At 44.6% G+C, this 24,176-nt stretch overlaps 1 protein-coding gene across 8 annotated transcripts in view; it reads right to left on the bottom strand.

Moving 5' to 3' along the window:
• The window catches only part of LOC122558870 (uncharacterized), a 104,317-nt gene that overhangs the window by 39,602 nt on the left and 40,539 nt on the right, over positions 1 to 24,176 (bottom strand). For 2 of the 8 annotated variants that reach the window (XM_043707752.2, XM_043707751.2), the window contains exons 1-2: positions 1,102 to 1,549; positions 925 to 1,008 (exon numbers count right to left, since the gene is read on the bottom strand). The exons of 3 other annotated variants lie outside the window; for them this stretch is intronic. Coding sequence is in view for 2 of the 5 variants with exons in the window: in XM_087994126.1 (XP_087850252.1) it covers positions 925 to 1,008 (84 nt within the window). In the remaining 3 variants the exon portion in view is untranslated. Of the gene's footprint in view, positions 1 to 274; positions 849 to 924; positions 1,009 to 1,101; positions 1,550 to 24,176 lie in introns of those variants that run through there. 3 more of the 8 variants (XM_087994126.1, XM_043707750.2, XM_087994129.1) reach the window with 2 other exon arrangements.

A 24,176-nucleotide genomic window follows, 5' to 3' on the forward strand; every position in this document is an offset into this window, starting at 1 on the left:
GAACTTAACATAACTGAAATGGTCTGCTTTAGAACTGGGTGCCTGAAGATTTGAACACTATGAGGGAATCCGCCTTTATATGCATAATGAACAGGAAGATGATGAGGACATGACAGAATTAGATTGGAAAAAGAGTGTGAGACAATGTGAACGATGGTTGCAGACAGCTGAAACAACCCATTGGTATCTAATATACAGAATTTATCCGACCTTGCAACTGAGCTTAAATTTCATGACTTTCAAAAATTCATCTTCTTTGTATTGTCATCCTCACCTTAATTATTCTCTCAGATCTCAAATGCAGGTCCCATTGAACACTCATCACCAAGAAATTAGGATTCCTATTCTCTGTGCTTTCCTGTTCTGTTATACCCAAATTCCAAAAAGGTATTACACAATCTTGTGCTTCCCACATTCTCATGATTGCAATCCAAATTCATCACAACTGGTTACCCAGACTCATCTTTTCTCAAATCTCAAAACTATGCAATGTATCTATTTTTGTTTTCATTCCAGATTCCAGCATCTGCAGCAATTTGCTTTTGCATGGTATCATCTTCCATTGATTCTTTCTCCAGTAATCCCTGGGTAAGGTTTAAACTCCAGCCTTGTCATGGATCTTCCGTGGTTGGATTTTCCTCATCTCCTTGTGTTTTTGAATTTTGGTAGTTTTCCCTCTCATTTTAAGAACCAATCTAACAAAGCTGGATTTTAATTGAATACAATACAAACAGAAAAGATTGAAAAAATGGTGAAGACAGCGAATGTACCATATCATCCACTATTAAAATTGTGAATCTTCCCTGCTTTTGGAATAACATACTGTGCAACAATGTTTCCAGCGATGGCTTGAATTTTGCTTCAAAGCCCGTTCTTTACAAAAGCATGTGGAGTGTACTATTTAACAACCTCCTGACTTCATACCTGTCTGCTCCCTGCTGTATGTAGGTCGTCCTGCAATCCAATCCTCAAGAAACACTGTTTTGTCCTTGTTGTGCGATCCCGGACCTTGAAGCCAGACGTTCAAACATTAGTAAACAATGGAGGGAGAGAGAGAGAGAGAGAAAGACTTTTATAAATCCAGCACTTTCCACGCTCAACCTGAACTCAATCGTCTTCTTGTGTTGTCAGTCGTTTGGGATGTTCACACAACAGGTTGCCTCATGCAAATCAGCTTCACTTTAACTTTTGAACTCCGCTCCCGTGACAGGTCAAATTATAATTTCAAAACCACGACTCAACTTCAAAGAAAAAATATTCCAAATGGACAGTTAAGACACTCCTGATAAACAAATCAGGTAATCGAATGGCAAAGTTATGTTGGAATCGATCCGCCAATGTGTTTGGCTTAGTGCCTAATCCCACAATGTTCAGTCACAGCACTTCAGTGGGTAAATGCTGGGTGATTTGCTGCGTAGTCTGGACTAAAGAAAAATTAAATTATACAAATTGGTTCAGCATCAAATTGCTACTCGGCCATTTCAGGTCTGCGCCTGGCTGATTTTGTTTCGACGAGGGGTTTTGTTGCGTTTAGTCACTCGCCCATTGGATCTGAAGAATGGAAGATTTATCACGGTTCCGGCTTCTGTTTACAGTACAGCAGCTGCTGACTGGATGTTGTGTGGGTGTGTACATGCAGGGAGGGAAGAATGCAGAGGAGAAGAGTTAAAGAGACAATGAGAGGGTATTTCTCATGAAAACAAAATTGTGATTAGCTGTCATGATTTTCACAGTCAATTGCAGGGAATCCTGCAGTGAGTAACTCACTTCCTGACTCCCCAAAGCCTGTCCATCATCTACAGTTCACCAGTGTGATGGAATGCTGCTCGCTTGCCTGGTTAACTGTAGCTGCAACACCATCCAAGAAACTAGACCCCATCCAGGACAAAGCAGCTCAGTAGATCAATCCTAGTCCACCACATTCAAAATTCACCCTCTTCTTCACTGACGTGCAATATTAGCAATGTGTACCATCCACAAGAAATTCACCAAGGCTTTTAAGGGTAAACCATATTTAGATTAGATTACTTACAGTGTGGAAACAGGCCCTTCAGCTCAACAAATCCACACCGACTCTCCGAAGAGCAACCCACCCAGACCCATTCCCCTACATTTACCCCTTCACCCAACACTACGGGCAATTTAGCATGGCCAGTTCACCAAACCTGCACATTTTTGGACTGTAGGAGGAAACCGTAGCACCCGGAGGAAACCCACGCAGACACGGGGAGAATGTACAAACTCCACACAGACAGTTGCCTGAGGTGGGAATTGAACCCATGTCTCTAGCGCTGTGAGGCAGCAGTGCTAACCACTGTTCTCACGTATTGCTGTGGCTCTGGAGTCACATGTTGACCAGAACAAAGAACAAATAGGCCTCCAAGCCTGTGACACCACATTTTGCCCTTCCATACTAAAACTGTCTTCACTTACAGGATCTGTATCCCTCTATTCCCTTCCTATTCATGTATTTGTCCAGGTGCTTCTTGAATGCTGCTGTTGTTGCTGCTTCCACCACCTGCTCTGGCAGCACCTTACAGGCACTCACCACCCTTTGTGTGAAAAACATGCCCTTTAAACATCCCCCCTCCTACCTTGAACTTGTGTCCCCGAGAAATTGATTCCTTTACCCTAGGAAAAAGCCTCATACTTTCCACTCTATCCATGCCATTCATAATCGCATAAACTTCTGTCAAGTTGCCCCTCAATGTCCTGAGCTCCAGTAAAAATAAATCCAGTCTTTTCAATTTTCATACCTAAATTGCCCCATTCCAGGCAACATCCTGGAAAACCTTTCCTGTACCCACTCCAAAGCATCCGCGTCCTTCTGGGAATATAGTGACCAGAACTGTGTTCAATATTCCAAATGTGGCCTAACTAAAGTTTTATAAAGCTGCAGCTTATATCTATCCTTATACTTGATGCCCTTTCCAATGAAGGCAAGTATACTATAGGCCTTTTTAATTACCTTGGAGAAAGTGAGGACTGCAGATGCTGGAGATCAGAGTTGAAAAGTGTGGTGCTGGAAAAGCACAGCAGGTCAGGCAGCATCCGAGGAGCAGGAGAATCCATGCCTCCAACTGATCTACATCCTGTCGAAAATGTCGATCCTCCTGCTCCTCAGATGTTGCTTAAACTGCTTTTCCAGGGCCACACTTTTCAACTTTTTTACTACCTTATCGACCTGCGCTGCCACCTTCAGTGATCTATGGACCTGCACACCCACATCCCTCTGCATATCAATACTCCTAAGGGTTCTGCCATTCACTGTATAATTTCCATCCATACTTGACCTTCCAAAATTCATCACCTCAGATTTAACTCCATCTGCCATTTTTCTGCCCATACCTCCAACTGACCTATATCCTATGACAATCCTCCCTATCCGCAACTTCACCAATCTTTGTATTGCCCACAAACTTACTAATTAGACCAGCTACATTTTCCTCCAAATCATTCATGCAGATCATGAACAGCAGAGGTTCCAGCACTGATCTCTGTGCAACACCGTTAGTCACAATCCTCCATTCAGAAAAACATCCTTCTACTGCTACCCTCTGTCTCCTATGACTAAGCCAGTTCTGTATCCATCTGGCCAGCTCACCGGATGGGATCGATCCCAGGTTGCTGAGGGAAGTGAGAGAGGAAATAGCTCGGACCCTGACAGATAATCTTTGTAGCATCCTTAAACACAAGTGAGGTTGTCCCCCTGTACAAGAAGAGTAGTAGGAATATTCCAGGTAACTACAGACCAGTGAGCCTGAAGTCAGTGGTGGGAAAGTTGTTGGAGAAGGTACTGAGGAATAAAATCTATTTATATTTGGAAAAGAATGGGCTTATCAGTGATAGGCAACAACCTTTTGTGTGGGGGAGATTGTGCCTGACCAACTTAACAACGTTTTTTGAGGAAGTGACCAAGCTGATAGATGAAGGAAGGGCTGTAGATGTCATATACATGGACTTTAGTTAGGTTAAGGTTCCCCATGGTAAACTAATGGAGAAGCTGAAGTCACATGGTGCACAGGATGTTCTAGCTAGATGGATAAAGAACTGGTTGAGCAACAGGAGACAGACAGTAGTAGTTGAAGGGAGTTTCTCAAAATGGAGAAAGGTGACCAATGGTGTTCCACAGGGATCAGTGCTGGGGCCACTGTTGTTTATGATATACATAAATGATCTGGAAGAGGGCACTATTGGTATGATCAGCAAGTTTGCAGATAACACAAATATTGATGGAGTAGCAGAAAGCATAGGAGAATGTCAAAAAGCTTGATCAAGTTAGTGAGGCATGACCTCTCCCGCACAAAACCATACTGTCTATCGCAAATAGGTCCATTTGCTTCTAAATGCATATATGTCACTGAGAATCTTTTCCAATAATTTCCTTACCACTGACGTGAAACTCACAGGCCTGTAATTTCCAGGATTATGCCTGCTACCCTTCCTAAACAATGGGACAACATTGGCTATTGGCAGTAGGAGTATACTTAAGAGAAAAATCAGGAGGGCAAAAAGGGGACACGAGATAACTTTGGCAAATAGAGTTAAGGAGAATCCAAAGGGTTTTTACAACTACATTAAGGCCAAAAGGGTAAGTAGGGAGACAATAGGGCCCCTCAAAGATCAAGGTGGTAAAAACAATAACTGCAGATGCTGGAAACTAGATTCTGGATCAGTGGTGCTGGAAGAGCACAGCAGTTCAGGCAGCATCCAACGAGCTGCTCGTTGGATGCTGCCTGAATTGCTGTGCTCTTCCAGCACCACTGATCCAGAATCCCCTCAAAGATCAGCAAGGCGGCCTTTGCATGGAACTGCAGAAAATGGGGGAGATACTAAACGAGTATTTTGCATTAGTATTTACTGTGGAAAAGGATATGGAAAATATAGACTGTAAGGAAATAAATGGTGATATCTTGAAAAATATCCATATTACAGAGGAGGAAGTGCTGGATGTCTTGAAATGCATAAAAGTGGATAAATCCCCAGGACCTGATCAGGTGCACCCTGTGTGGGATGTGATTGCTGGGCTTCTTACTGAGATACTTATATCATCGATAGTCACAGGTGAGGTGTTGGAAGACTGGAGGTTGGCTAACGTCTTGCCACTTTTTAAGAAGGGTGGTAAGGCCAAGCCAGGGAACTATAGACCAGTGAGCCTGATGTTGGTGTTGGGCAAGGTGTTGGAGGGAATCCTGAGGGACAGGATGTACATGTATTTGGAAAGGCAATGACTGATTAGGGATAGTCAACATAGCTTTATGTGTGGGAAATCATGTCTGACAAACTTACTGGTGGGCGGCACGGTGGCACAGTGGTTAGCACTGCTGCCTCACAGCGCCAGAGACCAGGGTTCAATTCCTGCCTCAGGCAACTGACTGTGTGGAGTTTGCACGTTCTCCCCCTGTCTGCGTGGGTTTCCTCCGGATGCTCCAGTTTCCTCCCACAGTCCAAAGATGTGCAGGTCAGGTGAATTGGCCATGCTAAATTGCCCGCAGTGTTAGGTAAGGGGTAAATGTAGGGGTATGGGTGGGTTGCGCTTCGGCGGATCAGTGTGGACCTGTTGGGCCGAAGGGCCTGTTTCCACACTGTAAGTAATCTAATCTAAAATTTGATTGAGTTTTTTGAGGAAGTAACAAAGAGGATTGATGACGGCAGAATGGTAGATGTGATCTTTATATAGACTTCAGTAAGACGTTCAACAAGGTTCACCATGGGATACTGGTGAGCAAGGTTAGATATCATGGAATACAGGGAGAACTGGCCATTGGATACAGAACTGGCTCACAGGTAGAAGACAGAGGGTGGTAGTGGAGGGTTGTTTTCAGACTGGAGGTCTGTGACCAGTGGAGTGTCACAAGGATCGGTGCTGGGTCCAATACTTTTCATCATTTATATTAATGATTAGGATGTGAGCATAAGAGGTAGAGTTAGTAAGTTTGCTGATGACACAAAAATTGGAGATGTAGTGGACAGCGAAGGAGGTTACCTCAAATCACAACAGGATCTTGGCCAGATGGGCCAATGGGCTGAGAAGTGGCAGATGAAGTTTAATTTAGATAAACGTGAGGCGCTGCATTTTGGGAAAGCAAATCTTAGCAGGACTTATACAACTAATGGTAAGGTCCTATGGAGTGTTGCTGAACAAAGAGGTAATCCAAGATGGAGGACAGGAAAAATTTCTGTCTGTAAGAGCTGCTCCTTTTTTTGAGGTATTTTAGGTGCTGGAGGTGATTTCCTCAAATTTCAGGAGCAGCAATTACGGTTTTATATGCTGTTGCATTGTTTTGGAACTTTGGAAAACAAAAGTTAAAACAACAGCACTTTTAAAATGGAGAAGAGCAGACAAAGGAAGCACATGGTGAGGACAGTGGAGGAGAGCGAGAGAGAGAGAGAGAACCTGCACAGTTACTGCCTTTGCTGTTTTTGAATTCATGTATCGCTGGACATCGGAGTGCATCTGGAAAAATTAACAAACAGTGAATTTCACAATTAATCTTGGAGGAACCGGTTTGGGCGAAGTTCACAACAAGGAATCAGATAAGTTAATTGTTGTTTAAAGTCTGTCCAAGAGAAAGGCTGTATTAGTGAGTACAGTGGGTTCTTTCTTGATTATATGTTTTTGGAGATAAGTCTTTTGATTAAACTTAAAATATAAGCCATAATTATTAATTTAACCTGGTGCAGTGTTTGTAGAGGAATAAGACGGTGTTATTTTCTGGGTCTGTAGATTGTGAAGGACCAAAAATGGCCTTTGCAGTGATATGTACTTCTTGTCAGATGTGGGAGTTTAAAGAGAGTTTAAGGGTTACTGCGGATTATATCTGCCATAAATGCTGTTGGATGCGAATCTTATCAGATCGAGTGGATCGGTTGGAGAGACAGATAGAAGCGATGAGGAATTTGCTTCTATCTGTGATGGATGGCAGTTATAGGAAGGGGAGAAAGTCTCAGATACAGTCACATAGATGGGTTAACTCCAGGAAGGGTAAGAGAGGTCGGCACCTAGGGCTGGAGTCTTTTGTATATATATCCATTTCAAACAGGTATGCTGTTTTGGAAAATGTAGGGGGTGATGGATTCTCCGGGGAACATAGCACAAACAGCCATGTTTCTGGTATTGAGACTGGCTCTAATGCAACGAGGGGTACGTCGGCTTCCAAGAGATCAATTGTGTTAGGGGATTCTGTACTCCGAGGTACAGACAGACGTTTCTGTGGCCAGCAGAGAAAAAGCAGAATGGTGTGTTGTTTCCCTGGTGCCAGGACCAAGGATGTCTCGGAGAGAGTGCAGAATGTTCTCACAGGGGAGAGGGGCCAGCAAGAGGTCATTGTCCACATTGGAACCAATGACATTGGTTCTGATACTGGAAAAGGTTGAGATTCTGAAGGGAGATTATAGAGAGTAGGCAGAAATTTAAAAAGGAGGTCCTCAAGGGTAGTAATATCTGGATTACTCCCAGTGCTACGAGCTAGTGAGGGCAGGAATAGGAGGATAGAGCAGATGAATGCATGGCTGAGGAGCTGGTGTATGGGAGAAGGATTCACATTTTTGGATCATTGGAATCTCTTTTGGGGTAGAAGTGACCTGTACAAGAAGGACAGATTGCATCTGAATTGAAAGGGGACTAATATACTGGCAGGGAGATTTGCTAAATCTGCTCAGGAGGATTTAAACTAGTAAGGTGGGAGGGGGGGGTGGCGGCGTTGGATCCAGGGAGACAGTGAAGAAAGAGATCAATCTGAGACTGGTACAGCTGAGAACAGAAGCGAGTCAAACAGTCAGGGCAGGCAGGAACAAGGTAGGGCTAATAAATTAAACTGCATTTATTTCAATGCAAGGGGCCTAACAGGGAAGGCAGATGATGGACAGGACTGGCAGCTTAGAGCAGATGAATGCATGGCTGAGGAGCTGGTGTATGGGAGAAGGATTCACATTTTTGGATCATTGGAATCTCTTTTGGGATAGAAGCAACCTGTAAAAGAAGGATGGATTGCACCTAAATTGGAAGGGGACTAATATACTGGCAGGGAAATTTGCTAGAACTGCTTGGGAGGATTTAAACTAGTAAGGTGGGGGGTGGGGGGGGAGGGGGGGATCCCAGGGAGATAGTGAGGAAAGAGATCAATCTGATACTGGTACAGTTGAGAACAGAAGCGAATCAAACAGTTAGGGCAGGCAGGGACAAGGTAGGACTAATAAATTAAACTGCCTTTATTTTAATGCAAGGGGCCTAACAGGGAAGGCAGATGAACCCAGGGCATGGTTAGGAACATGGGACTGGGATATCACAGCAATTACAGAAACATGGCTCAGGGATGGGCAGGACTGGCAGCTTAATGTTCCAGGATACAAATGCTACAGGAAGGATAGAAAGGGAGGCAAGAGAAGAGGGGAAGTGGCATTTTTGATAAGGGATAGCATTACAGCTGTGCTGAGGGAGGATATTCCTGGAAATACATCCAGGGAAGTTATTTGGGTGGAACTGAGAAATAAGAAAGGGATGATCACCTTATTGGGATTGTATTATAGACTAATAGTCAGAGGGAAATTGAGAAACAAACTTGTAAGGAGATCTCAGCTATCTGTAAGAATAATAAGTTGGGGATTTTAACTTTCCAAACATTGACTGGGACTGCCATAGTGTTAAAGGTTTAGAGGGAGAGGAATTTGTTAAGCGCGTACAAGACAAATTTGTGATTCAGTATGTAGATGTACCGACTAGAGAAGGTGCAAAACTTGGAGGAGAAAGTGAGGTCTGCAGATGCTGGAGATCAAAGTTGAAACTTTATTGCTGGAACAGCACAGCAGGTCAGGCAGCATCCAGGGAACAGGAGATTCGACGTTTCGGGCACAGGCCCTTGAGGAAGGGCCTGTGCCCGAAAGGTCGAATCTCCTGTTCCCTGGATGCTGCCTGACCTGCTGTGCTGTTCCAGCAATAAAGTTTCAACAAGGTGCAAAACTTGACCTATTCTTGGGAAATAAGGCAGGTCAGGTGACTGAGGTGTCAGTGGGGGAGCACTTTGGGGCCAGCGACCATAATTCTAATCGTTTTAAAATTGTGATGGAAAAGGATAGGCCAGATCTAAAAGTTGAAGTTCTAAATTGGGGAAAGGCCAATTTTGACAGTATTAGGCAAGAATTTTCGAAAGCTGATTGAAGGCAGATGTTTGCAGGTAAAGGGATGGCTGGAAAATGGGAAGCCTTCAAAATTAGATAACAAGAATCCAGCAAAAGTATATTCCTGTCAGGGTGAAAGGGAAGGCTGGTAGGCATAGGGAATGCTGGATGACTAAAGAAATTCAGGGTTTGGGAAAGAAAAAGAAGGAAGCATATGTCAGGTATAGACAGGTTAGATCGAGGGAATCCTTAGAAGAGTATAAAGGAAGTAGGAGTATACTTAAGAGGCAAATCAGGAGGGCAAATAGGGGACATGAGATAGCATTGGCAAATAGAATTAAGGAGAATCCAAAGGGTTTTTACAAATATATTAAGGACAAAAGGGTAACTAGGGAGAGAATAGGGCCCCTCAAAGTTCAGCAAGGCGGCCTTTGTGTGGAGCCACGGAAAATGGAAGAGATACTAAATGAATATTTTGCATCAGTATTTACTGTGGAAAAGGATAAGGAAGGTAAATAGATGAGGTAAAAACAAGACTGCAGATGCTGGAAACCAGATTCCCTGGGGCTCCCTGGTGCTCACCTTCCACCCTACCCCCTGGTGCTCACCTTCCACCCTACCAACCTTCGCATAAACCAAATCATCCGCCGACATTTCCGCCACCTCCAAACAGACCCCACCACCAGGGATATATTTCCCTCCCCACCCCTCTCCGCCTTCCGCAAAGACTGTTCCCTCCGTGACTACCTGGTCAGGTCCACGCCCCCTTACGACCCACCCTCCCATCCTGGCACTTTCCCCTGCCACCGCAGGAACTGTAAAACCTGCACCCACACCTCCTCCCTCACCTCTATCCAAGGCCCTAAAGAGCCTTCCACATCCATCAAAGTTTTACCTGCACATCCACTAATATCATTTATTGTATCCGTTGCTCCCGATGCAGTCTCCCCTACATTGGGGAGACTGGGCGCCTCCTAGCAGAGCGCTTTAGGAAACATCTCCGAGACACCCGCACCAATCAACCAAACCGCCCCGTGGCTCAACATTTCAACTCCCCCTCCCACTCTGCCGAGGATATGGAGGTGCTGGGCCTCCTCCACCGCCGCTCCCTCACCACCAGACACCTGGAGGAAGAACGCCTCATCTTCCGCCTCGGAACACTTCAACCCCAGGGCATCAATGTGGATTTCAACAGCTTCCTTATTTCCCCTTCCCCCACCTCATCCTAGTTTCTAACCTCCAGCAACACTGTCCCCCTTGACTTGTCCGGACTTGTCCGACCTGCCCAGCTCCTTTTCCACCTATCCACTCCACCCTCTCCTCCCTGACCTATCACCTTCATCTCCTCCCCCACTGACCTATTGTACTCTATGCTACTCTATCCCCACCCCCACCCTCCTCTAGCTTATCGCTCCACGCTTCAGGCTCTCTGCCTTTATTCCTGATGAAGGGCTTTTGCCCGAAACGTCGATTTCGAAGCTCCTCGGATGCTGCCTGAATTGCTGTGCTCTTCCAGCACCACTGATCCAGATGTAGGTAAATAGATGGTGACATCTTGCAAAATGTCCAGGTTGCAGAGGAGGAAATGCTGGATGGCTTGAAACGGTTAAAGGTGGATAAATCCCCAGGACCTGATCAGGTGTAACCAAGAACTCTGTGGGAAGCTAGAGAAGTGATTGCTGCGCCTCTTGTTGAGATATTTGTATCATCAACGGTCACAGGTGAGGTGCTGGAAAACTGGAGGTTGGCAAACGTGGTGCCACTGTTTAAGAAGGGTGGTAAGGACAAGCCAGGAAACTATAGACCAGTGAGCCTGACGTTGGTGGTGGGCAAATTGTTGGAGGGAATCCCGAGGGACAAGATGTACATGTATTTGGAAAGGCAAGGACTGATTAGGGATAGTCAACATGGTTTTGTGCATGGGAAATCATGTCTCACAAACTTGATTGAGTTTTTTCAAGAAGTAACAAAGAAGATTGATGAGGGCAGAGCAGTAGATGTGATCTATGTGGACTTCAGTAAGGCGTTCGACAAGGTTCCCCATAGGAGACTGATTAGCAAGGTTAGATCTCATGGAATAAAGGGAGAACTAGCCATTTGGATACAGAACTGGCTCAAAGGTAGAAGACAGAGGGTGGTTGTGGACGGTTGTTTTTCAGACTGGAGGCCTGTGACCAATGGAGTGCCACAAGGATCGGTGCTGGGTCCTCTACTTTTTGTCATTTACATAAATGATTTGGATGCGAGCATAAGAGGTACAGTTAGTAAGTTTGCAGATGACACCAAAATTGGAGATGTAGTGGACAGCGAAGAGGGTTACTTCAGATTACAACTGGATCTGGACCAGATGGGCCATTGGGCTGAAAAGTGGCATATGGAATTTAATTCAGATAAATGCGAGGTGCTGCATTTTGGGAAAGCAAATCTTAGCAGGACTTATACACTTAATGGTAAGGTCCTAGGGAGTGTTGCTGAACAAAGAGACTTTGGAGTGCAGGTTCTTAGCTTCTTGAAAGTGGAGTCGCAGGTAGATTGGATAGTGAAGGTGGTGTTTGGTATGCTTTCCTTTATTGGTCAGAGTATTGAGTACAGGAGATGGGAGGTCATGTTGCGGCTGTACAGGGACATTGGTTAAGCCACTGTTGGAATATTGCGTGCAATTCTGGTCTCCTTCCTATCAGAAAGATGTTGTGAAACTTTAAAGGGTTCAGAAAAGATTTACAAGGATGTTGCCAGGGTTGGAGGATTTGAGCTCTAGGGGTGGTTGAATAGGCTAGGGCTGTTTTCCCTGCAGCATCGGAGGCTGAGGGGTGACCTTATAGAAGTTTATATAATCATGAGCGGCATGGATAGCAGTCGGGGAGTCCAGAACTAGAGGGCACAGGTTTAGGGTGAGAGGGGAAAGATATAAAAGACACCTAAGGGGCAACCTTTTCACTCAGAGGGTGGTACATGTATGGAATGAACTGCCAGAGGAAGTGGTGGTGGCAAGTACAATTGCAACATTTAAGAGGCATCTAGATGGGTATATGAATAGAAAGGGTTTGGAGGGTTTGAAATTCTCAGATTTCCAATATCCAGGATAGATTTTCATGTTTCTGTTCTATAGTTTGCAGGCTACATGCACCCTTACTGTTCTGTGAAAAATAAAGCCTACATGTCCTCAAACTCATCAATATATCTGTCATGATGTCCATAGTTAAAAATCACACAATACCAAGTTATAGTCAAACAAGTTTATTTGGAAGCACTAGCTTTCAGAGCGCTGCTCCTTCATCAGGTGGTTGTGGAGTATAGGATCATAGGACTCAGAATTTATAGCAAAAGTTTATTGTGTGATGTAACTGAAGCTATAAATTAAAAAAAGACCTAGATTGTTTTTCAATGTATAATTTCAGTTACATCACACTATAAACCTTTGCTATAAATTCTGTGTCCTACGGTCTTCTACTCCACAACCACCTGATGAAGGAGCGGCGCTCCGAAAGCTAGTGCTTTCGGTCCATATTGAGAGGTTAGTGACCATTAATTTTCTCTTTCCCTGGCTCTCACTTTTCCTTTCATCCTTTGCCTGTTTGAGTAACACTTGCCCTTTACTTCCTCATTTGAGTCTTTGTAAAATTGTATTTCTCTTACATGCTCCAGTTATTTTCACTCTCTTGCTTTGTTCTTAACTTCTTTCCTATTTATTCACTTGTCTCTGTCTTGTCCTAGCTGCTGTGCTTCAGTAATCTTTTCAGGAAAAGTGTGTGGTTTTCTCCTTCTCGCTTGTCTTCTTCTTGTCATCTCTTTTTTTTTATCTCCTCATCGTTTTTGTATGTGCGTGTCCCTTTTTGTCCATCTTCCTTTTTCCTCTGGTTTTGCAAAGTGTGTGTGCACTCATTTGTAAATACAGTCAATTCTGCTATAACGTGGCAGTTCCGTTCTCATGCAATCCTTAAACTGTCTTTTTCCCTTACAATGTTAGGCTGGAATAGCAGTTCTTCCTGTTGCTGGTAGAATTGGTACAGGTGGAAAGGCAATCCTCTGTTAATTACGTCATTACAAAACCTGATTTTCCAGAGAAAGCGAACTGGTGCAAATAATACATTAATGCAAAGCTGCAACCAGCTCTATTCATCCACAACCTTTCAAAAACAAGTGGATCCAATTTAAATAAACTCACAGCAGCAATAAAGAAACTCAATTATTCAGACAAAGGCAAGGACTGATCAGCAACAGTGGTATGCAATGTAGAATAGAATGGATTATTGTGTACTTGTTTTATTTAACTAGGGAGAAAGAAGGGGAAAGGAATTTAGAGAGACACAATGCACATATAGACAAGAAAAGACATAGAGGCAGAGGTAGAAACTAAGTCAGAAATAATTCAAAGAGGCAAAAACAATGACTGCAGATGCTGGAAACCAGATTCTGGATTAGTGGTGCTGGAAGAGCACAGCAGTTCAGGCAGCATCCAAGGAGCTTCGAAATCGACGTTTCGGGCAAAAACCCTTCATCAGGAATAAAGGCAGAGAGCCTGAAGCGTGGAGAGATAAGCTAGGGGAGGGTGGGGGTGGGGGTGGGGAGAAAGTAGCATAGAGTACAATGGGTGAGTGGGGGAGGGGATGAAGGTGATAGGTCAGGGAGGAGAGGGTGGAGTGGATAGTGGAAAAGGAGATAGGCAGGTAGGACAAGTCCGGACAAGTCATGGGGACAGTGCTGAGCTGGAAGTTTGGAACTAGGGTGAGGTGGGGGAAGGGGAAATGAGAATTAATTCAAAGCCACTGGGAAAAAAAACCATGATATAAAATGAGACACATACATACAAAGAAATTAAAGGGAGATGGTCAGAGATTTTATAAAAAGACAGGGAGTGGAAAGCTAATAGGAATAAATAGAACAGCATACTGTGGAAGCATTCAGAATTAAAGGGCTACTCTAGTGAAGCCAGTGTAAACTACCTTTGAAGCTGAACAGAAAAATGAAAGAAGGATGAATAAATGGATTTTAAATATCTCTATGTTTGTTACCACCTAGTCTTTAAAATTACCACTATATGTCACTGTCAAGTTGATTGATAATTTGTGTGGTCTCATACCATGGGCCATTCAAGCAACTACAGCATCACAGGGGATGCAGGAGCCTTGTGGTATTACTGCTAGACTATTATTCCAGAAAACTCAGCTGATGCTCTAGCGACCAGACTTTGAATTGTGGAATTTGAATTCAATTTGAAACAAAATCCGAAATTAAGAATTTAATGATGACTATCAAACCACTGCCAGTTGCTGGAAAAGCCCATCTGATTCACTAATGCCCTTTAAGGGAAGAAATCTGCCATTCTCACCTACTTTGGCTTACACATGACTCCAGACCTACAGCATTGTGGTTACCCTCAAATGCCCTGTGAATGGCCTAGCAAGCCACTCAGTTGTATTTATCGCTATGGAGTCTCAACAAAGAAATGAAACCAGACGGACCACCTGATTTTAACTGGACACAGGAAATGACAACAGCAAGAACAGCCCTGTTGGACCTGAAAAGTCCTCCTTCCTAACAGCTGGGGGCTAGTGTCAAAATTTGGAGAGTTGTCAAGCAACAATCTGACCCAGACGTACTCATAGAATTATACCTTACAGCCAATGTCCCAGACACCACCATCGCCATCCCTGGATATGTCCTGTCTCATTGGCATCTCTGCTAGTAGTATAATGGTATAGACTCAGGAGGGAGTTGCCCTGGGAGTCCTGAACCTCATGAAGTCTCATGGCATCAGTTTAAACATGGGTAAAGAAAGCTGCAGATACAATCCTCCCTCAGGTAATGAATCAGAACATTTCTGTGTCGAACAATAATTGGAGGAAGCACTGAGGGCGGAAAGGGCACAAAATATATCCTTGATAGGGGTCTTCAATGTCCATCAAGAGTGGTGTGGCAGCTACACGATTAATTGAGTTGGTTGGATCCTTAAGGACGCAGCTGCTAGACTGGGTCTGCAGGAATCAACATACTTGACCCCATCCTTACCAATTGGCCAGCTGCAGATGCATCTGACCATGATAGTATCAGTAAGAGTGACCACTACATAGTCTTCATACAGACAAAGTCCCACCTTCACATTGAGAATACCATCCATCGTGTACTGTGGCACTATCACTGTGCTAAATTGGACAGACTTTGAACACGACTACCAAGTCAAAACTGGGCATCCATGAGGTACTGTGGGCCATCAACTTCAGCAGAAGTGTACACCAGCACAATCTACAACCTCATGGTCTGGCAAATCCCCACTCTACCATTACCATCAAGCTAGGAAATTAGCCCTAGCAATTGTAGGAGGGCACACCAGGAGCGGCACTGAAAACTGAATTGTAGAGCTAAGCTTCCCAGAACCAACAGATCAAATCTATGCTCTGCAGTCCTATCACATCCAGTCATGAATGGTGGTAGCAATTAAACAACTCACTGGAGGAGGGCTCCACAAATCAGTGCAAATGTTAAGGCAGAAGCATTCACAATGATCTTCAACCAGAAGTACCAGGTGGATGATCCATCTGGGTGTCCTCCAGTGGTTCATAACATCATAGATTCCAGGATTTGGCAAACTCAATTCACTCCGGATGATATCAACAAATGGTGGAAGCAATGGATAGTGCAAAGGCTATGGCCCTGACAACATTCAGGCATTAGAATAGAAGACTTTTCTGCACTCAGAGCCACTGACATTTACCTAACAATGTAGAAAATTGACCAGGTATATCCTGTCCACAAAAAAAACAGGACAAATCCAACTTGGCCAACTACTGCTCCAGTAAAATGATGGACTGTGTCATCAACAGTGTTATCAAGCAGCACCTGCTCAGCAATAACCAGCTCAGTGACACCCAGTTTGGATTCTGCCAGGGTCACTCAGTTCCTGATCTCATTACAGCCTTGCTTCAAACATAGACTTCTAGAGGTAAGGTGAAAGTGACAGTCCTTGACATCAAGGTTGCATTTGACCATTTGTGGCATCAAGGAGCCTGAGCAAAACTGGAATCAATGGAAATCAGAGGCAAACACGCTGCTGGTTGGAGTTATACCTGGCACAAAGGAAGATGGTAGTGGTTATTGGACGCCAGTCATCTCAGTTCCAGGATACCTCTGCAAGTGTTTCCCAGAGAAGTATCCTGGGCCCAACCATCTTCAGCTGCTTCATCAAAAACCTTCCCTCCATCATAAGGTCAGAAGTGGGGATACTTGATAATGATTGCATTATATTCAGCACCATTTGTGACTCCTCAGATACTGAAGCAGACCATGTTCAAATGAAACAGGATCTGGACAACATTCAGGCTTCAGCTGACAAATGACAATTAATATTAGCACGGCACAAATACCACGCAATGACCATCACCAATAAGTGACATTCTAACCATCTCTCCCTTGGCATTGACCAGTGTTACCATCACTGAATCCTCCATAATCTATATACTAGGTGTTACTTTGACCAGAAACTCAACTGGACTCACATAAACACAGAGCAGATCAGAGGCCAGGAATCCTGTAATGAGTATCTCACCTCTTGACTACCCAAAGCCTGTCCACCATATACAAGGCACAAGTCAGGATTGTGATGGAATACTTTCCACTTGCCTGGATGGGTGCAGCTCCAACAACACTCAAAAAGCTCGACACCATCCAGGACAAAACAGCATGTTTCATTGCTATCATATCCACAATTGTTCATTCCCTTCACCACCAATGCAGTAGCAGCAATGTACAAAATGCATTTCAGAAATACACCAAAGATTTCACACCAGAAATACACAGCACTTTCGAAACCCATAACCACTTCCATCTAGAAGGCCAAGGATAGCAGTTACATGGGAACACCATCACCTTCAAGTTTCCCTCCAAGCCACTCATCATCCTGACTTGGAATTTTATTACTGTTTCTTCACTGTTGCTGGATCGAAACCTTGGAATGCCCTCCCTGAGGGCATTGTGGGGCAATCTACAGGATGTTACCTGAAGCAGTTTGAGAAGACAGCTTACCACATTCTCAAGGGCAACTAGGAACAGGCTATAAAATGCTGGTCAGCTCGCAACTCCTATGTCCCCTGAGAGAATAAAAATAAATTATGGCATGGCACTTTCCAACAGCACTAAACTGAGAACTGGTGTGGTCAAGGCTTCTATCTTTTGTCCAGATCAAAAAATAGTGATAGTTGGAGTAGAGACAGGGGAGTTTGACAGCTTAGACACTCTGTACAATGAAAATGAGAGTTTGTTTCAGATGTGTGGTTGCAATGTAAGCTTACAACAAATTGACTAGTCATCTGGCAGAGAGGTAGCCAGCAAGAACAGGCTAACATTGTTATAATAAGGCAAATTAGTACCTGAATGGGTTTTTGATTTCACAAAATAAGCTCTGCCTTTCAGCATACAAAGAACTTTTCTTGGAAGTTATTTTGGGAGATGTTAATTTATTTTCCACGTGTTCTTCAAAAGTTGGGTAGTGTGACCTAACTAGAGCTCAGGTTATACTTTTCTTAAGTTGAACCTGATGTCTCACATGAGACAACATGAGAGCTTAGATGCAATTTAACTAGAAGCAAAATGTCAGCAGGTCTCTCAGCATCTGTGCAGAGAAATCAGAGTTAAATCCAGTGACCCTTTCTCAGGACTGATGGTTGCTCAGAAAATGTTGATCTTTATGCAGAAGATAGGGTGGGGCAAGAGGGTAAGGAGTATATGATAGGTGGAGCTAGAACCCAAAGAGAGAGGAGAGCAGTTGGACAGGTAAAGGAGTGGATAACAGTTAGTCTAAGACAATGAATAGCTATTAGTAGGGACTGTCAGTGGCTGCTCCTTGGATGCTGCCTGAACTGCTGTGCTCTTCCAGCACCACTAATCCAGTGGCTAACAATGAGTTGTGTGTAATAGCAGATTATGTGATAACAATGTCTGGAAAATGGGGTTTAGGTAAAGACATGGGAGTAGCTCAAGCCCTAAAGTTGTTGAACTTAATATTGAGCTCAGGAGGCTGTAGGTTTCCCAAGGGGAAAATGAGGTGTTGTTCTTCAGCAAGAACAACAAAGGAGTGCTGCAGCGAGCCTGAGACAGAGATGTTGGCCAGGGAACAGGGTGGTGTCTTAAAGTGGCAGGCAACTGGAAGCTAAGGGTCTTTCTTCTTTGAGCAGAATGTAGGTGTTCTGCGAAGTGATCGCCCAGTCTATGCTTTGTTTCCCCAATGTAGAGGAGACCACATTGTGAGCAGCAAATGCAGTTGACTAGGTTGAGTGAAAAGAGGTAAAAACAATGACTGCAGATGCTGGAAACCAGATTCTGGATCAGTGGTGCTGGAAGAGCACAGCAATTCAGGCAGCATCCGACGAGGTTGAGTGAAATGGAGGTAAAGCGCTGCTTTATCTGAAGGATGTGCTTAGGCCCTTGCATACTGAGGAGGGAGGAAGTAAGCGATTAAGTGTTACACCTCCTGCAGTTGCAGGGAAAGGTGCCATTGGGCTGTGGGGTGCGTTGGGAGTGGACCAGGGTGTCCCAGAGGAAATGATCCTTGTGGAAGGTGGACAAGGGAGGGGAGAGGTGTATGATAGATGGAGCTAGAACTTTTGGAGTGTTGTACTGAAAACCTGTGGTTTCAAATAAACCTGTTGGACTGTAACCTGGTGTCGTGTGACTTCTGACTTTGTCCACCCCAGTCCAACACCACTCCTCCACATCATGATCATCCTTATAGGGGAAGGATGTGTAAAGAGATGGCACATCCATGGTAAAGAGGAGGTGGCTGGAGCCGGGAAACTGGAAACTCTGAAACTCACGTAAAGTGTCAGAGGAATCACTGTGTAGTGGAAACAGATGGGACCCTGGGACAAGATAATTGATGCGAGGTCGAAGATGTATTCTGTGGGGCAGAAGCAGGCAGAAACAGAGGGTCTGCTGGGACAGTCCTGTTTATGGATTCTTAAACCGGAAATGCATTAATCTTACACAATTCAATAAGGCAGTGACTGCAATAATCCACCTCAGCGGTGAAGGGGATGGAGAGTTTGGACGGTCGTCAGCGGTGGAGGGGTGGAGAGTTCGGACGGTGGTCAGCGGTGAAGGGGATGGAAAGTTCAGACAATGGTCAGCAATGAAGTGGATGGAGAGTTCAGATGGTGGTCAGCGGTGAAGGGGATGGAGAGTTTGGACGGTGGTCAGCGGTGGAGGGGTGGAGAGTTCGGATGGTGGTCAGCGGTGAAGGGGATGGAAAGTTCAGACAATGGTCAGCAATGAAGTGGATGGAGAGTTCAGATGGTGGTCAGCGGTGAAGGGGATGGAGAGTTCGGACAATGGTCAGCGTGAAGGGGATGGAGAGTTTGGACAATGGTCAGTGTGAAGGGGATGGAGAGTTCGGACAATGGTCAGCGGTGAAGGGGATGGAGAGTTTGGATAGTGGTCAGCAGTGAAGGGGATGGAGAGTTCGGATAGTGGTCAGCAGTGAAGGGGATGGAGAGTTCGGACAATGGTCAGCAGTGCAGGGGATGGAGAGTTCGGACAATTGTCATCGGTGGAGGGGTGGAGAGTCCAGATGGTGGTCAGCGGTGAAGGAGATGGAGAGTCCGGACAGTGGTCAGCGGTGAAGGGGATGGAGAGTTTGGATGGTGGTCAGCGGTGAAGGGGATGGAGAGTTTGGACAGTGGTCATCAGTGAAGGGGTTGGAGAGTCCGGACAATGGTCAGCGATGAAGGGGATGGAGAGTTCGGACAATTGTCATCGGTGGAGGGGTGGAGAGTCCAGATGGTGGTCAACGGTGAAGGAGATGGAGAGTCCGGACAGTGGTCAGCGGTGAAGGGGACGGAGAGTTCGGACAATTGTCATCGGTGGAGGAGTGGAGAGTCCAGATGGTGGTCAGCGGTGAAGGAGATGGAGAGTCCGGACAGTGGTCAGCGGTGAAGGGGTTGGAGAGTTTGGATGGTGGTCAGCGGTGAAGGGGATGGAAAGTTCGGACAATGGTCAGCAGTGAAGGGGATGGAGAGTTCGGACAATTGTCATCGGTGGAGGGGTGGAGAGTCCAGATGGTGGTCAGCGGTGAAGGAGATGGAGAGTCCGGACAGTGGTCAGCGGTGAAGGGGATGGAGAGTTTGGATGGTGGTCAGCGGTGAAGGGGATGGAGAGTTTGGATGGTGGTCAGCCGTGAAGGGGATGGAGAGTTCGGACAGTGGTCAGCAGTGAAGGGGATGGAGAGTTTGGATGGTGGTCAGTGGTGAAGGGGATGGAGTGTTCGGATAATGGTCAGTGATGAAGGGGATGGAGAGTCCAGATGGTGGTCAGCGGTGAAGGGGATGGAAAGTCCAGACGGTGGTCAGCAGTGAAGGGGATGGAAACTCCAGACGGTGGTCAGCGGTGAAGGGGGTGGAGAGTCTGGATGGTGATCAGCGGTGAAGGGTTTGGAGAGTCCAGATGTGGTCAGCGGTGCAGAGGATGGAGAGTTCGGACAGTGGTCAGCGGTGAAGGGGATGGAGAGTACAGACGGTGGTCAGCGGTGAAGGGGTTGGAGAGTCCGGACAGTGGTCAGCTGTGCAGGGATAGTGAGCCCTCTCGGGAAGAACAGCCGGTGTGGAGCGACTTCAGGCCAATGGCTAAGGAAGGACTGTAATGTTGAACTTCTAATTTATTTCTTTATTTTTGGATTTTGTATGTAAGGTTTTGTACCTAGTTAGTTTTGTGCCTATGATGGTGCTGGGAATGGTGACTTTGTACACTTTTAACAGTACTCCTATATCCCTATACTTGCGTACATGTGACAATAAAACCTTATTCTAATTCGATTCATAAAGTCATAAAGATGGACAGCATGGAAAGAGACCCTTCGATCCAACTCCTCGATGCCAACCAGATATCCTAAATTAATCTCGTCCCATTTGGCAGCACTTGGCCCATATCTCACTAAACCCTTCCTATTCATGTGCCCATCCAGACGCCTTTTAAATGTTGTAATTGTACCAGCCTGCTCCGCTTCCCCTGGCAGCTCATTCCATACATGCACCATCCTCAGTATGAAAAGGTTGCCCCTTAGGTCCCTTTTAAATCTTTCCCCTCTCACCCTAAGCTTGTGTCCTCTAATTCTGGACTCTACCACCCCAGGGAAAGAACCTTGTCTACTTACATGATCCATGCCCCTCATGATTTTATAAACCTCTATAAGGTCACCCCTCAGCCTCCAATGCTCCAGGGAAAATAGCCCCAAACTACTCAACCTCTCCCTATAGATCAAATCCTATAACCCTGGTAGCATCCTTGTAAATCTGAACCCTTTCAAGTTTCACAACATCCTTCCGATAGGAAGGAAACCAGAATTGCACACAATATTCCAAAAGTGGCCTAACCAATGATATGTATGGCCACGATATGACCTCCTAACTCCTGTACTCAATACTCTGACCAATAAAGGAAAGCATACCAAACACCTTCTTCACTATCCAATCTACCTGCAACTTTACTTTCAAGGAACTATGAACCTGCACTCCAAGGTCTCTTTGTTCAGCAACATTCCCCAGGACCTTACCATTAAGTGTATAAGTCCTGCCCTAATTTCCTTTCCAAAATGCAGCACCTCACATTAACCTAAATTAAACTCCATCTGTAACTCCACAGCCCATTGGCCCATTGAATCAAGATCCCATTTTATTCTGAGATAATTTTCTTTGCTGGCCACGACACCTCCAATTTCTAGGTCTAGTTTCTGCTACATCCCAATAGATGACAAGTCCAAACTCTCTGCCATATTCGTCACTTTCTTTGGAAGATATTATTTCAACAGATTGCCCTTTAGAATTGCTTCGCCTCCAGATATCATCAAACTGACTATGTCAAGCATTCTACAAGAATTGGAGGGTGTTAGATGCCATATAGATGGTACTGCTAAGACAGCTCCTTCCAAACTTATGACCACTGCCATTTGGAAGGACAAGAGCAGAACACACATGGAAACACCACCACCTGCAATTTCCCTCCTGACTTGGAAATGTCACGATTCCTTTATTGGGCCCAAATCCTCCCTAACTGTGTTGTGGGTATAACTACACCAAAACAATTCAGTAGTACAAGGAGGCAGCTCACCACCACCTTCTCAAGGGATGGGCAATAAATACTGGCTCAACTGTCAAAGTCTACTGAATGAATAACAAATATTTCGAGCCATGTAGAAATGATGGAAATTCATAACCCAACAGTACATACAATAATCAGGAAAAGGTTGCAGATAGCAAGGCCCCCAATCAATGGGAAATGTGAATTCCCTAAAGACTCTATCCAATTACTGGGAGATATTGTTGACAAAAATGGACAAAAACACAGACAGTGAAAGAATTTCCCACTCCAAATTCAGACTTCTAGGAATCGTAAATCAGTTATGAAAATGTTTATGCTATTTGACAAACACAACCAAAACCTTGAGACATTTACTCATAAAGGGTCAAAACTAGTGTTGGGATTCACATTAAAAAGAGAAGGTTCATAAAATGCTGACTTTCTCCAATATCTTGGCCCTTTACCATCCTGACTACTTTTGCTGCAGATATCTCAACCACAGTTATTCTCCTAGCATTTATTATAAGATGCTATGAAAACCATGATGTTATGCTTCCCAAACATTATCTGATATAGAAAATCAAAATGCAAATGACTGAAAAGGAAGCACTTGGGCCTATGAGAGATTACATACTGGGTCTCATAAGTTCTTATAAAAACCAATTGTAAATCAATGGTTCTAAAATTGATGAAAAATAACTTGCAAAAATGTCTTTATGAATACACCAGTTTTGTTTTCATGTCATGAGAATTGCATATATGACCAAAATGTGTCAAGAAAATTGCAGGCATTATCAAGTATTCTCTCCAGAATGACTGTTGGGAATTTTACATCAGGCAAACTCAAACAGCAAGAATATCATGGCCAACAACACAACCTAAGCTTAAACTGCTCAGAGACAAGCAGAAAAAGCATGCTGAATGTCTTGAAAAATGTGTTGCTGGAAAAGCGCAGCAGGTCAGGCAGCATCCAAGGAGCAGGAGAATCGACGTTCCTGAAGAAGGGCTTATGCCCAAAACGTCGATTCTCCTGCTCCTTGCTCCTTGGATGCTGCCTGACCTGCTGTGTTTTTCCTGCAACACATTTTTCAGCTCTGATCTCCAGCATCTGCAGTCCTCACTTTCTCCATGCTGAATGTCTTGCCATACATCAGAACTGTACAGTCTATCCAGAAAAGAAACTCAGTGCCTTTATTATAAAAATCTATTTCTAACACAGACAACATTTCACTATTGACTTATTGGTTTTTAGTGACAGACTCATTATCCCTTCCTCGCTATGAAACAATGTCCTTGACAAGATACTTCAAGGACACCAAATGTAGCGCTAGACTTTGAGCTTCCATAATGATGGCCAGCTCACTAAGCAGGTAGAAGGTTTCATAACGGATTCGTAATCATATATCATTCTTAGCCACAAAGCGAATATGCCATTGGTAGCCACCAGAGAATGTTCACTCGGTTAGTCCCATGTAAGAGAGATTTTCTTCTGAGGAGAGCGTGAAAAGATTGGGCTTATTACTCAAGAATGAGAGGAGATGGTATTGAAACATACAGGTTTCTCTGGGGACTTGACAGGGTAGATGTGGAGAGGTTGTTCCGCTTTGTGGGATAGTCTAGGACTGGAGGGCATATTCTCAGAGTAAGGAGTTGCACCTTCAAGACAGATTTGGTCAGAATTCTTTCACCCAGAGTGTGGTGAATCTGTGGAATTCTTTAACTCAGAAGACTCTCAAGGCTGGGTCATTAAATATGTTTAAGGCTGAGATAGATAACTCCCTGAATCAGTCAGGGAATGAAGGGTTATGGGGAAAAGGCAGAAGAATGGAATTGAGGATTATCAGATCTCACTAAACGGCAGAATGGACTCAATAGACTGAATGGCCCACTTATGCTCTGACATATGGCAGAGTGGCTCAGTGGTGAGCAATTCTGTCTTGCAACACCAGAATCCTGGGTTCGATTTTACCCTTGGCCCTCCCCATGGGTTTCCTCTCTTT

Source organism: Chiloscyllium plagiosum, unplaced genomic scaffold (assembly GCF_037043375.1).
Source record: "Chiloscyllium plagiosum isolate Xiang-an unplaced genomic scaffold, Cpla_swu_hap1 HiC_scaffold_14, whole genome shotgun sequence".
Classification (NCBI taxonomy): domain Eukaryota; kingdom Metazoa; phylum Chordata; class Chondrichthyes; order Orectolobiformes; family Hemiscylliidae; genus Chiloscyllium; species Chiloscyllium plagiosum.